This window comes from Brachionichthys hirsutus, chromosome 7, assembly GCF_040956055.1.
Source record: "Brachionichthys hirsutus isolate HB-005 chromosome 7, CSIRO-AGI_Bhir_v1, whole genome shotgun sequence".
In the NCBI taxonomy this organism is placed as follows: domain Eukaryota; kingdom Metazoa; phylum Chordata; class Actinopteri; order Lophiiformes; family Brachionichthyidae; genus Brachionichthys; species Brachionichthys hirsutus.
The window spans coordinates 5682494-5697656 of record NC_090903.1 but is presented as its reverse complement, the minus strand read 5'-3'; the positions used below and the strand labels follow the sequence as shown (position 1 = coordinate 5697656).

At 40.1% G+C, this 15163-nt stretch overlaps 1 protein-coding gene across 1 annotated transcript in view; it reads right to left on the bottom strand.

The window, feature by feature from the left end:
* Window positions 1-15163, bottom strand: part of macrod2 (mono-ADP ribosylhydrolase 2) — a 351161-nt gene that overhangs the window by 99653 nt on the left and 236345 nt on the right. Inside the window, exon 6 of the mRNA XM_068741582.1 lies at window positions 2609-2730. Within this exon, the coding sequence (XP_068597683.1) occupies window positions 2609-2730 (122 nt within the window). The remainder of the gene's footprint in view (window positions 1-2608; window positions 2731-15163) is intronic.

The following is a 15163-nucleotide window of genomic DNA, read 5'->3' as shown; positions in this document are numbered from 1 at the left end:
TCAGATCATCGGCGGTGTTTTAACTGGATTCCATTAGTTGAAAGTTATTATTAGATTTGTTGTTGAAATTCTTCTTGATATATTTGCCCATTAAGATGGACCAACCTTAACACCGCACATAAGACAGAAATGTCTCAAAACTTAAACAAAGCAGCAAAGATTTTGGTTTTTTGCTACCGTGAACGACTTTCTGAGCTGCAGTCACTGAAGTTTTGATGACCTCATGGGTGGAAGGACATTCATTCATTCTGTTTGTCTATAATCAGATCTGTTTTATAACAATGGCATAGCAAATTAGATGCTGCAACAAATGTGACCCCTGAACAATACCAGCCCCTCTGTAAATATATACAGTGGGTTCACTACCCCAACACCAAACAACAACTGGTTTTGTCCCACAATAAACCTGTTTTGATCATACAAGCCTCTCTGAAGTGTATACTGTAACTGCCATTACAGCCGATCCTTCTGGTGTCTCCTTGCAATAGGAGATAGATTGCAGCACATTTAAGCCTGTTTAAAAAACATAGAGAGGGTCTAAATATGTTGCTATTATTCCTGAATCGTCACCTCAAGAATGTCCCAACACTTTTAAATATACATTTTATACACATTTGTGTCTTGATGTCAAACAATGTAGCATATGTATTAAATACAACTATATTTTATACATCATTTAGCTTTTTCTTTGTAAACCCTTCCATTCCGAGACAGGAAAAGCTTATCTGATATTTTATTTCTGGGGATGCTACTGTAGTGAATGGTCAGTCATGCACATTGAGCTGCCCTCAGGTAAATGAAATGCATTTTACGCCCTGAATGACAATTGACTCGAAACATTCTGTCTCGATGTGCTTCGGTAATGAGGCGAATGAGGTGTCCTCTCTGTTCCACAGCCCGAAGGGAGGCTCTGAGCTCAAACAAACAGATTCAATATCGAGATTTGCGCCTTCCTACTCTTTCTGGCTCAAGTTTATTTTGTGTTTTGTTTTGACTCCTATCCCTCTGTAAATCCACGGTCTAACGTTCACAAATGTGCACCCCCTCCAACTGCGTAGACCCACTTGGCTTGGGGCCCACGCTTGGTGGGATCTCTTGTTTTTTTTTCCCACACACAGCAAAGTTTATTGAGACCTTTCAGATGAGTCCAAATAAACTTAGTACTGATCAGCTGCACATAAACTCTTTGTGGCCCGGCTGTGCTCTGCAGAACTGACTAACAGCTATAGACTCAGACCAGAGAAATATTTGAGCCTGTCTCTATATCAACTGAAACTAAATCAAGGCCACATCCTCACTTGATGAAATGGGCATTCCCTTTTTTTGCTTTTGCTAAATAGCCTTTGTGTTTTCCTTGAAGTAAACAGAGATGAAATGGACAAAGGTAAAGACATAATGACTACCGGTAAGCTCATCCTACAAGGCCAGACAATCACAGAACAACTGTTTTCACTCGGAGCAGCTGTTTAAATAGATGAGACAAGATCCAAACAGTTCCCAGTGAAAACAGAATGTCTGCATCTTTTATATATATAGTTATATATATATATATATACATGGACATAAAATAAATAAATTGTTGTTAGAATCAAAGCAAGATTTGGCACACATTTGAATGGAAACAGTAAATTGAGATGAGGCTGTAAAGCATGTTTTGTGCCCATTGATCCCAAAGCCCACCAATTTATATTATTCCGCTGTGTAAATGACCGGTTAATGGCAAGTGTGTGACTCCATTGATCACACTGGATGAAAATGCTCGCTGCAGTCGTGTCTGTTGCATTCTGTAAGTTTTAGAAGAGCAACAATTTGTCACCATATTTAATGAAACTGGTGCTCATCTATGTCTCCTCTCTATTTTGGTAAGTACTTCCATTGATTAGCCACTGATGATGCCGCAAGGTACTAGGGTGGTGGAGAAAATGTGATTTGTCACAATGTAGTGTGATACTGATTTCTCCCCTTTGGGGTAGGAATAATCCATACATCACGTGGGCCAGAGTGAAACACACTGTCCACAGCAGTTTAGAAGATGGGTGAGTGAACAGCTGCTGCCATTTAAGGTTTAGTGATTAAGTCATATTCAGTACATTATTATTACTTGTGCTATTGTAGAATTTTAAAAAAAATAAAAAAAATATTGATGCTAGCACACAAACCTGCAATTTATCTTTGTAAATTTCTACCTTCAATTTATTGAAGGTATTTGTTTTCTAAATACTGACAAAAGGAAATCTGTGTAGTTTGAAATGGGAAGGAGCGGTGGATTCAAAGGCCTGCTTTTCATGTAATCACAAGCCAATGTGGTCAACATAAAAGGCCTTAATTTGACAAACATGAAACATTCTCATTTTGTTGTGTTCCCTGTTGCTACGTTGAAAAAAAAGGAAGATTAAGGCTTTTCAGAACTGTATCAAAAATGAAAGATGCTAAATCCTTCTGTTCTTGTACCTTTTACAAATTTACTCTAAAATTTCAAACATGGCTTGTCTCCCTGAAGGCGTACTTGCTGTCAAACAAAAATACCGGCACATAATTTATGTCTTTCAAGCTGCACGAAGCAAACAAAAATACTTCTGAGATGAGTGCGGTGGCATGATGCACTCACCACAGTGCTCAAACCGTGCTCCATCGTCAGCCTGAGGGAGTTCTGGTAGCAGGATGTGAGGTCATTGGTCTCGGTCAGGCCCACGTGACCTCTGGCCACAGGGCCCACAGTATGGATCACATCTGTTGGAAGAAGACAACACAAAACTTTAATTTCAGCACAGCTTACCTAGATAATTGCCGAATTCATTGCATCAGAAACGCAACTACATGCCACACATGAAGTCAGCGGCACAGGAGAGGGGTGAGTTCATCAAAACTTGCTAAAGGAATCCCCACACTTTGGCTAACTTAATTAATTAAGACCTGCAGTAGGAAAATGTTATCTGACAGAGACACACAAGGAGTGGCTGAACATCGGCCAACAGACATTCACCCTGTGGAATAGAAAGCACAAATAACAAACAGCAATATGGAAATGTTCACCTGGCGCAAAGAAAGCGATCCAGGGACAGCAGATATTCCTTGTGCTGCCATTAAGAAAGGAACAAGTGTAGTCCAGCAAAAACCTGGTAGTGGTCTGCCACAAAACTGACCGGTTGAGCAGAAGGTTTTAGAATAATCATCATCGTCAAATAATAAAATACCGTAAAATTGTCTGCTGAGAACGAGACGATGGTGATGGCAAGAACAAGCCACTGCCTGAAGTGATGCATTTATTCAGTGAATGAAACAGCAGCTTAAATAGAAAATGAATTACAAGATTCCTTTATGCCATCTACTCAAATATTCATCTCTTCCCCTGCACTCTCCTTCCCTTCGCGTAGTAATGTCTTCACCTGTCAATCACTGCTCTCCTTTTCGGGCCTGGCAAAAACAGGGGAATGCAGCTTCATAATTGAATCATAGGAGTGATGACAGGAAATGAGAGCATTTAAGCAGTGACTTCACAGAAACATAATCTTCCAAATCCTTCCCGATTGCCCTTGGCTTCCTCCGCATTGGACAGAGCAGGTCAACATCAATACACAGAAGAAGTCACCCTGCATCACCGCAGAGCATTCCAGAGAGGTGCGCTGCAGGTGTCTCATTTAGGCCGACGAACGGCATGGATTTTTTAAGTCAGGAAAAGTAACTAATGCACACAACTGGCCCGTGCATACAAGCTTAATTCAGAAAGGTCATCAAGGATTCACTTAATGACTCAATGACCAAGACTGATGCGCCCCCCCCCCCCCACACACACACACACACACACACACACATACCGTATATTTATACTCACTTAATTCAGGGGTACTGCCTCTTATTACTTAAACCATGGTCTATTAAATATGGATAACATGTGACATTTACATTCATTTGCAATTTACAAACTCTCGCCCTTCTTTTGTGTTCACTAAACTGTTAAAACCCATTAAAGTATGAAGACGACAACTTCAGGCCTGGTTCAGGTGAGAGGACGAGAGGAAAACACACAGCAGCCTGTGTTAAAGTGGCGTCAGCACCAAGTGTGGATTTCTCACATAACTAGTAATAATAATCTACTCTAATCGGTCAGAATAATCAGATGAATGGGGAGACAAAATAATCCATATGCTTTCACTGTTCTTGCCTGTGGGGGGGGGGGTCCCTCGCTAAGCTGCGGCTGTGCTGTAATGAGAATGGAGCTGTCTCATGTATTGTCTTTCCAGAAAAGCAGGAAGTCACATTGCACTGTCTCCATATAATGGGACACGTGGTAACTTGCTGTTTGTGCATAATTCATGAAGTTCTTCACAACAAGAATGGCAGCATACCAATTAGAACATGGGCAAGTGGCCAAACGCAGACCCGTAGTGAAGTCATGAAAATTTAAACAGCTCTTATCTCATACTGATGAATCCACTCGTATCCTCGACACTTCCACATCAAATACAAATGTATACTGCTGTGTTTCTGTAAGGTGAAGGACTTTGTAACTCTGGAGTGACATAACAGGACGGACACCTCTGGAACACTGAAAGCTGCTCCAGCATCTCGATGAACACAAATAACCTTGATTTCCGAGCTGAATTTATTTGTTTTGTTTATAGGATTTGTCTAAGTCCAGCATCATAAAATAATCTAGATTGCAATGAGGTTTTACAGGCCATTAAATGTTAAACTACACAATGACTTTGTTGAATCATAATTTTCTGATGTGTGAGCATGAAAGAAGCGTAGCTCTCTCCACTGAAGTACAAATAATAAATCTAATTATTCACATTAATAAATATACAGCGCGGTTAATTTGACCCTGAAGATATTGGTTGTGAAAACTCAGCAAATGATTATTTATGACTGAAGAAAACAAACATTAACAAAAGATGCTCTTTATGGTAATAGTTAGAAAGCTGGGAATTAATCCTAATCATCATCTTGTTTTTCTGCTGGCAGAAGGCTCATGTTTATTATCTATTATTTGTGTGACTCATTGTCATGCACATCCTTGTGCACATTAGGGGCAAATGTTTGCAGGGGTTTGATACTGGAATCAGAAAACACCAAGTTAAAATGTCCCAGAGAAGTCTGGAAAGAAAGTGTTCTTCTTTAGTATATGCTGAAGGGAAATTAATGAGACAATATCAGAATATTACAAAACCCCACACCTAAATAACATTGTGGAGTCCTGGCCTGTTTAATTCACTTGTAAAGAAGACAAAACGGTGCCAACGGCGTGACGAAAGAGATGCAAAGATTGTTTAACTTTACCTGAGATAAAAGAGAACGGAACTGCCGAGGTTAATATTAATATTAATATTAATAATATTACCAGACACAGCGACACATAGTTTGCTCTTAGCATTCAAAATAAGCCATTATGGAATTAAGAGAAATCTTCCTTATCACACATAGCACAAAATTCCCACTGCACACACCCCTTTAAGACGTTCACCTTGCCAATTACACAAGTATTTAATGAGCTTCCAGGCCCACCTATGTTTCTTTAGCAAATCTTCCTCAATATGCTTTAATTGGAATTGTTCATTGCCGTCTCGTGCTTGGGGCAACAAGGTCGGGAGCACAACTGAGCAAGCAAAGATTGATGATTGTCATTCAAAGCACGCTTTCTGTCCAAATGAGCCCACAGACTGAACAGAAACACAAACAAAATGAACCACAAAGTAGAAATCCCGCTGGTTTTCATCTCTTCAGAAGAGTCAAAGGATAATTAATTACCTGAAAATTAATACAGACCAAATTAAATCCTAGAAAGAACCTGACAGGCTGATATATTTGTCGTTCTGCTATGATACTTGATGTATTCTACATACTACAACACAAACAACTAGTGAAACGTGACTGTTCATTATTCCTAGCTTTACATCAGAATGTTTTATCATCTTAGTGATACTGATCACTACACTTGTGCGAGTAGCCACTAACAACAAACTAATCCAACAGCAATGCAGTGGAGTTAATAATCCTGACAATCTGGCCAGTCATTATCATCCTAAATGGAGGAAATGCGTCCCGCCGTGCACATTAGAGGAAGCTTGTTTGCTCTCCTCTTCTAATGTGGCATGATTATCACAAATTTCCCATCAATCCCGGTGAGGCAATAAAGAATCACTGAAATGACTAAACATATAATGAGCTGCAGGGACAGCAGACCATGCTGATCTTTTTTATTCATAACTATTATATTCGGCCAATGAAATTTGGTCACATATTTTGAAATGATATAAAGAGACTTGTCAATTTCACATCTTGTGTACGTTGCCATTATTACAATTCCTGATGTAATATTTATGAAAATTCATTCAACATTTTATTTTATAAATTACCGTCTTTTATTTTTTTTAACCTCTTAAAAATACATGACAGAAATATATTTTTTTAGAAAGTTGCTTTTTGTTTAAATAATTATGAATGAGCCTCACACATATGGATGCAGAGCGGTTACATATTAGCGTCCGAGTGGCGTTTAGAGTGCTGTAGAAAATTCACAGAATGATGCATCATTTGATACGATTATAGAAAATAAAATTTAGAATGTACGGAGCCTTTAAAGTTCCATAATATGATACTTTCTTCAGTTTGTTCGTGAGCATGTCTTTGTACAAGGACACAGATGAATGGTGCAAGTACAAAGGCAAGAAAATTCCAAAGAGTACAATAATAACAATGGGTGCAAGAGCAGGAGAAAGTCTTCAAGTACCCTCTTAGCATCAGACTGAACCGTGTTGAAACCAGGAACAATCTGAATGCAGGAAGTAGCAGTGTTGCTCTCCAGCGATCCATGCTGGAGCCTATCATAGCAGTCAACGGGGAAGAGGCGGGGCACACCCTGGACAAGCCTCCAGTTCAGGGGCAAAACATTTTCATCACTATGTTATAGGGAATGATAAAAAATAAAATAAAACATTGCCTCATGAAGCCGGAACCATTATAGCCATTATTTTACATAAAAAAAAAAAAACATGTATAATGATTTTGAATTGAAAATTCTACATTCTGGTGGCAAGATGTACTTTCTGAATGAAGTCCTATTCAGACAGCATGCATACATTGACATATATCTAAATGGCTTGGGCCTTACTGCCAGAGAATATGAAATTACCTCTTTGCAAGAGATTTTCTTGCCTGAGCTTCTCGATCTGGAAGATTAGGATCAAGACTGGACACAAAACTACCCATTAACATAGCAAATGTGGAGCAAGCATGAGAACATCTTTAGACAAGACATGGGAGTTTTTCCTCAGCTGAATAACTATCAGGAGATGTGCTCATTTCAAAGAGCAAAACTTTTCAGCAGCTTACAAATCATTTGAGTATCAACTCTTCATTTAGAATAGAAGTGTCTGTGCTATTTCAGAGAGGGGCTGGCACTTCGGAGCCCAATCAATCTTTAATTTCCAGTGGTCTTAACTGACTTTTAGGCTGTTATATAACATCACATATAACAGTTCCAAAAGTCTGAGAACTAACCAACATGTCTACTGCAGCGTCTACACGCCGAAATGGGCCCTTACTTTTCATCAACTGTTAGAAGTGACAGTGGGAAACACATATATGAGTGTGTGTGACCTTCATTTAGGTCTATTATAATTCAAAGGAGCCAGCAGACAATAACCAAACCACTCCTGTGCTGCCAATGTAATTATCTTCCACGCTTAAGGATCAACAAAGCAAATAATGACTTACAATCCATTAAGAAATGGAGTTTAAATACAGTCATTATTGTAATACCGGTAGTTTGAGGAAGATTCAGCATGGAGAGCGGACTGTAGTCCCTCTGAGGGTTTGAGGAAATAAATGTCTGCTGAAAAGCAGCACCTTTGATTGTGGAAATTGAGCTGCCTTCAAATTACTTGAAAATCAAGATGTTGCTTAGTAACTATGCAACTTTTGTTGTTCAGGGTAGATAAGCACAATATAAATGCTAAAGTAATTTAAACTAAAGGTTACATTTATTTTTATTCAGCTGAAATAAAAGTTATTTGTATAATAATGGCAATAATAATTATGAAAGTTACCACCGACGCACAGGATTGCTGCTCAGTCAGAGTATTTCTGAAATCTAGGACAAGACGCTTGTCTTGTGTTCTAAGGCGCAATCTGGAAAGACTTAAAAGTATAATATGAAAAAAAGAAATAAAAAGATTAACAAAGCAGTGCACCACTGACAGGACCGTAAATGCATCTTTTTTTTTTATCTGGGTTTTTTCCCCCTAGAAAACAGAAACAAAAATGGAAACAAAATACAAGAGAGCACAGAAGAGGGAATATCATTTGGGGACAAACAAAGTTCCTCATTCTAATTTATTAAAATGTCTATGTTTCCCAAGTTAGTGTGTATGTGAGCAGAGCTCTATACGCCGTGATCAAGCTCGTGTATCATCCACAGACGGGGTGACAAAATATTTCAAGTCAAAAACATGGTTTCATTTTTGTTTTCTTCATTGTTTGGGGTAGGTAATATTTGGAGTAGTATGCTATGAAGTAACATTTACCAGAGTAAACTCTGTAAATTCAAACTGGTGTTGAATTGTCAGTCGAAACAAACCAATCATCTAGCTTTTCTCTACTGGCTGTTGCAAATCAGTGACACATGTCTGTGAAGAGCTCATCGTGAAACCGTCTCTCAATGGTGTAGAGAAGAATGTGATTGCAAATGAAAAAAGGCTCGGCAGTGTTTCACATTCTTTCATCTCTACATGCAACTTGCTGTTGGTTTTTCCACAGGGGGTAGCCTACGATGTTTTTAGTTAGTTGCAGTGACATCACACACAATGGTTGTGGCATCATGACAGTCTTCAGCGATGACCATATAACGATGAAAGGTCAGAATAACTTGAAAGGACCAATAACATTCTGATGTGTGATTAACACTGCCCTGAAAGAGTACGGTGGGCAACAAATAATACAAATAAATAAATAATTTGTAAGCCACAATCCCTCCCTGGATTTCAGGTGGGTTTGTGTTATTCATTTCTAACGTACCTGTGTGAACAAACCATTCCCTAAACACACGAGTCATGGAAAACAACTTTTATGAACGTACCAATTCAGATAAAGGCCAAATTACTTCCGCATGAAATTGCATGTATCTTATAGAGTGGCTGTCTCTCAATGCCACTCAATACCCACAAGATAAACAGCATTTCCACTAATTAAGTGTATTTGGGCGTAATTGCAAACCTGGACGCTCTCAGCATGCACACAGCTCGTCCAGTGTTTTTCACTGAGGATGATTAAATGAAGTGTGTACATCCACTCGGACATGGAACTGCAGTTGTCATGGTGACAGAGTGTGCAGAGTGATCCCCCCAATGCTCACAGAAGCTCAAGTCAGACAGGGAGCGTTTTGCAGACCTTGATTCACATGCCGAATTCCAAGCAGATGCAGTTGCTTACACATAAAAACTAAGCAAGTGATAATGGATATATCTGTGATAATTCCTTCATTGGGATTGTCAGACTATTTCATGTGACACAAGTACCTTTTAAATAATTATTACATCATGCATGTGTGTTATCACTGGAAGGGTTTTGCTGACTTCGCAGCATTTTTTTCCAAAACAAGAGGAGCACAAAAAAACAATCAAAGGTTTAATTATAGATCTTACTAGATCAACTCGTTCTGCACTTGGAGGACGGATATTTCACTGGAACAGTGCATGACTCGGTCATGAAGCATTAATTAGTGCATCACCAGTAAAAAATCAACAGTAAGCTACAGTACATTTCTTCTGTCTTCAATAGCTGCATACAGACACATGGATGAAGAAGAGCACAACACAAGGTATACCACCTTCATGTGTCAAAAAGCTCTTGGAGAGGAAGAAAGGACTGCTTAATTGGAAGGCCGTCCTCCAGCCAACTGGCACATTTTTACTGCTGTACTCTACTGGACAGAAGGTGAGGGGCGTGTGTGTATGTGTGTGTGTGTGTGTTGTCGCCACACATGACTGTTTTGCTGTATGCTTGCTGTCAGAATGGCCCTGCTGTCTTCAGGGACAAATGGCCCAGAGGAAAGACAGGGGGAGAAAGTCACTGAGCAGCTCTGCCAGCTGTTCCCGCAGCTCTGGGCTTTCTATAACACTCCTCTAAGCTTGAATGAGCTGCCAGGTGACACTGCTCACAACAGCTCTCTCTTGCTTGCTCAATTTCCAGTTTTTCCAAAGCACTTTTTAACTGTTTTGAATTAACTGTGAATCGGGGAGTTGTTTTATTTATGCATGAGGTGAGACTGAGGAAGCACAAAATGAACCCTGTTTCCATTGTTGGCTCGCTGTAAAGACTTTGCAATGGCCAAAACAATACAGTTTGACAAGGTGTAATGTGAATAAACACTGTGCTATGAATAAGAAAGACTGTATGGAACGTAAGAGTGCTTTTAGGGAAAAATGGGAAAGGAGAAACAACATGCTGGATGACAATGGAGCTTGAAGATAGTGGTCCATTTCTACTCAACCCATTTACTCTGTATCCACATCTGGATTTGTTGGGAGTGTCTCCCCCAGGCATAACTTGGCTGTGGGACGATATTGCTCAGAACCAGCATGGACTAAAAATGTTGTGTGTAAGGAGGAGCAACCCTGCTGCGCAACATCAACCACATTCATGTCATGAGGACAATTCATTGATTTTCCTGTACTACACCGGCACCCTCAGAAGCACCTTTGAGATATATTGAAGAAGACTTTGAAAACAAACTACTGGCTGGTCACTGAAATTTGAATTCAACAGACGTTATTGCACACACACAAACACACAGAGATCTACAATATTTATCATGTTCTGGTCCACCTGCAAGGTGCCCTGTTATAGCAGCGCTTTAAAAACCACCTTGTATAAAACAACAAAGTAAGCAGATTTTAAAGCTCTGTACTAAACATACAAAACAAACCCAATACAAGCCTTTCATCTCGGCCAGCACACATTACGCAGATATTGTTTTCCGACTTCAACTGCATCTCATCATTTCTCCGATTGGGGCTCTAAACAGCAGAGCAGTACATCATAATCTTGTGGAGATCTTTGTAGGCAGGTCCTTGAGCTGGTGCACGTCATGAATCTTTCAGATGTCGGTACGGTTTGCACAAACACAAACAATGTTGTGATGGCAGAGCTTGCAGGGAGACTGAAAGTGATGCGGCCTTCATGGATGCGAGTGCCCATCAACTAAATTAAGACGTATGTGCCTGGCGTGGATATGATGGAAAAAGATACTGTCGGTGCAGTTCAAGAACATGGGCTGCATGCACTAGTGTTGATGACATGTAAAGTTAATGTGGAGATACAAAACGGGACTGAAGCCAAAGCATGATCCAATGCTTCCAAACGGTTTAATGGCAAAACAAAAGCATGTTTTGTTCAGATGAAATATAACTCTTTAAACAACTGTGAAAAGGATCCACTAGTCTTTGTGCTCTTTATTGTGCTTTCTAAGTTGTCTGTGTCCACGCTGCTGTTTGCTTGTAAAGAAATCGGGGGGAAAGAAGCTACTTGATATTATAGCCCTGAGCTAAATATTGTGGTTAATCAGATAATAACTTTTGCCCTTCTGTTCTTTCAAATGAATGATGAACTCTACACCCTGGCAAGAGTAGACATAATTGTGGCCCTGCAGCACTGAGATGGAGGACTTTTCCTTTGCTCGCTCTTATTCTTTTTGGAGTCTAAAGTGCATGATAATGCCACAAGGGCTTTAATATCTTGTTGCTACATATCAAAACAATTGTCAGATACTTGCTAAAATGCTGACATTCACAAAGCCGCAATAAGAAAGAAACAGCAGGGAAGGGGAAGGGCTGCATCATCTCATGAGAAAAGAAATGCTGTCTTCTGGGGCTGGTCCGGGGCCCGTCTTTATACAGAATGATTTCTTTAATTCGGCCCTGTTCTTGTATGCGCTTGTGTATCTTATCCACATATATTACAATGTAATTTGCCCTTTATTTTTGTAGGAATCTGTTCAGAAAGGAGAGGGTGGCAAACATTTGTTCTCGTTTGAACACCGGTGCAGTGTTCTCATAAAACATGCTTGCAGCTTTCTGGAGAATCATTCATCTTAAGTACCGACACTCAGCAACGACTGCGTAGGGCAATCAAAAGAAAAAATGGCTCTTTAGGTATAGCCAGTGAGGCTGGTAGAGAGCACTTGGTCATTAGTTTTTCATTTCATTTATTGCTTATTCTAAATAATTTATGTTTAACATAATAAATACCTCACAAAAAAAGAAATATTAAAAACTGGTCTCATTACTCAATGTTTTATTATTCACTGAATCATCATTTTTCTGGATGGATGTGGATCTCAGAATTTAAGAGGATTTCGGCAACACCTTGATCATTTTATCAGTGTATGAAAGTAAGCCATTCTCTAAATGTTTAAAAGCAGTCATTAAAGAAAAACATATATATCGGTATATAAAGCTTCATTCGGTGAGGCACTGTGCAACATCAATGACAGTGGTAGAAATTACCATTAATGTGGGTGTGACTACTGTAGGGAAGCAGCTCTGAGGAGAGAGGTGGGTCCTCTTTTGAGGGGGACTAAATGCTCTTTGCCGTTGGTCTGGTCCACAGCAATAAATGTACTGCTCAGCTGTCACAGGTACTCCAGCAGCTCCTCAAAGTAATCCGTGGTGCGCCGACTGCAGGCTTCGCCTTCTCTATCGGCGTCTACATCATGTGAAACGTTGATCTTTTTTTATTCAGCCCATTTCTCTGACTGTCGCTCTGTGCGTGCATTTCAGTCAGTTGAGATGAGCCCTGAAGCCTCGTCCCTGTGTGCCCGTTTGCTTGTTCCAAAGCTTCACAAAAACTGAACATATCACACGTTCAAATTGCATCAAATGTTTTACTTCATAGGACTGAGTTCCCGGCAGTACCTGCAGCAACTCTAAAGTCAACAGAAAGAACAGTTCTCAAGATATTTGAATATGTCAGATCAGAGACAGAGACAACGAGACAGTGAATGCTTGTTTTAAAGTTAGAAGACTTATTTATTTGTTGATAGATATAGGACTCATAGAAACATGTCCCTTATACAATGAATAACAAGGGAAGATGAAATAGATTTATTTGGCCGTGACCTATAAGAGCCAATGTCAAAAGGAGGTGGAATATCTATTTTCCAATTTCCTGCCCACTGTCTGTCAGGAATGAGTTCCTCTCAGCTGAACGCTATAGTCCAAATAGATACTTAACAATTCCTTTCATACACAAGATGCCAATCATTAGTCATGCATTCAAAGCCTGTGTAGTTTAATTGAAAGAGTGATCACAACAAACTACGTCCTTCACTACCAAACCAGCTTCATGGCGGGCGTAGGCCGGAGGGATTCAGTGCAGCTAACCAGTTCAATGTTTCCTGTTTCCTTCAAGATTAACACTGCATCTATAGCATTGTCGCATGCGTTATTCAATTTTGATCAAGCATTTCATGACACAATAAGAAAAGCAAAACCATTCATGTACATGCAGTGGAAATTAATCAATTTATTTCTGCTTTAATTGATTGCATTTTTTTAAAGAACACATTTATTTATGTGAAAACTGGAAGAAGAAGACAGAAGCTGTCATGGTTGGGCTTTTACTCGTAATCAAACCTTGTAGTTATCCATTAGACCCCCCCCCCCCCCCCCCCCCCCACTGCCAACCCATCTTACATCTTTTTCTGCATGACCTGCGGGTGCTTTGCTAGTTTGAAACATAGAGCTCTTATTTTTCCCCCCCAGAGATTTTTGATGGTCGGACTTGGGATACGTACCAATCACAGTTCTATCTGTGGATGCCACCAGCGCAGGATCTTAAATGTGCATCTTTCAGGCTCCGTGAAATGACTCTGACTTGGACCCATCCAGCCGGTGCAGTCTCAGAACCGTGCTGCCGTAAATAAAACACAGTCTGCCATACACCAACACATATAAAGACAGATTATCCAAACAGTGTTGAAACTTGCCCATCGGTGTGAAGCAGGGTTGACAAGTTCTCTGAGGGCCCCATCAAAATAAATAGAGGTCATTTTCTGACTCCCAACCCTCCTCATGCCTCCCTCCACACTCACCACAGAGACAGTTTCAGGTCCCCGTGTGGATGAAGAGGAAGTGCGACTAAACTCCTCCAGGGAGGGAGGCTCGACAAAGAGGGGACCTACCTAGCAGCGGTACCACCTGACACATAATACTTCAAAAGACAGAAAACACACAATTCTTGCTTTTGTACCTCAACCCAAAGCCAGAGCAAATATGTTCTTTTGGGAATACATTACACATAGTATATAAGACACAGCCACATGGAGCGGCATGGATCAAACATGCTGCAAAACAGCTGAGGTTCCCACACAGTAACTGGACCTGTGCATTGGGCGCTGGTGCTGTGGATTGATGGTATCATAAAATCTCATTAGTTGCCATGTTGGAGTCTCACCCAGTGCTGCCTGTTCTTGAAATCTCCTTTATTTTTGTCTTCTCTGTCTCTGTCACTTTCTCTTTGCGTAAAATACCTCCTGTACGTCAGTCTGTCTTTCACAGGCATTGCAAATTAAATCTGTTGAACTGCCGAATTGACCAAAGGTTTATGTCTAGACAAACACAAGGTCATATGTAGCATCAGTCAGCTCCCCACCTTCTTTACTGCAATTTGTTTTTCATGTGTATTTATCATGGATGCGGCCCTTTCTGCACTGAGGGCTGTGCCACGCTGTGCATACGCTCACTTTGTTACCCCCGACAGAAATGCCTCACAAGGGAGAAGCCTTTAGTAGAGCACATATAAACTCTTGCCTTTTAGTGGCATGGGACATGCTGAAATACATACATTTATGGGGCCGGTTTATGAGTGCCACACTAAACTCAGAGTTTGACCTTGCCACTGCTCTTCACAGACCGAAAAATTCTTCAGTGACTGTTTTAAACAAGGGATAATTAATGTTCTGTTTCCCATTCCCAGAAGTGTCTTATATATTCATGTCAGTAGACAGGGTGCATTTACAAACATAAAAAGAAAAAGGTCTATGTGTGCTTTTCCATGATACAGAAAGGGAGTTTGGATTGGACGTTTAGAAATGTAAACATTTCCCAGACAGACTTATTCTTAGGATAAGCGGCAACTTGTTGGCCTGAACTGGTCAGTCATCAGA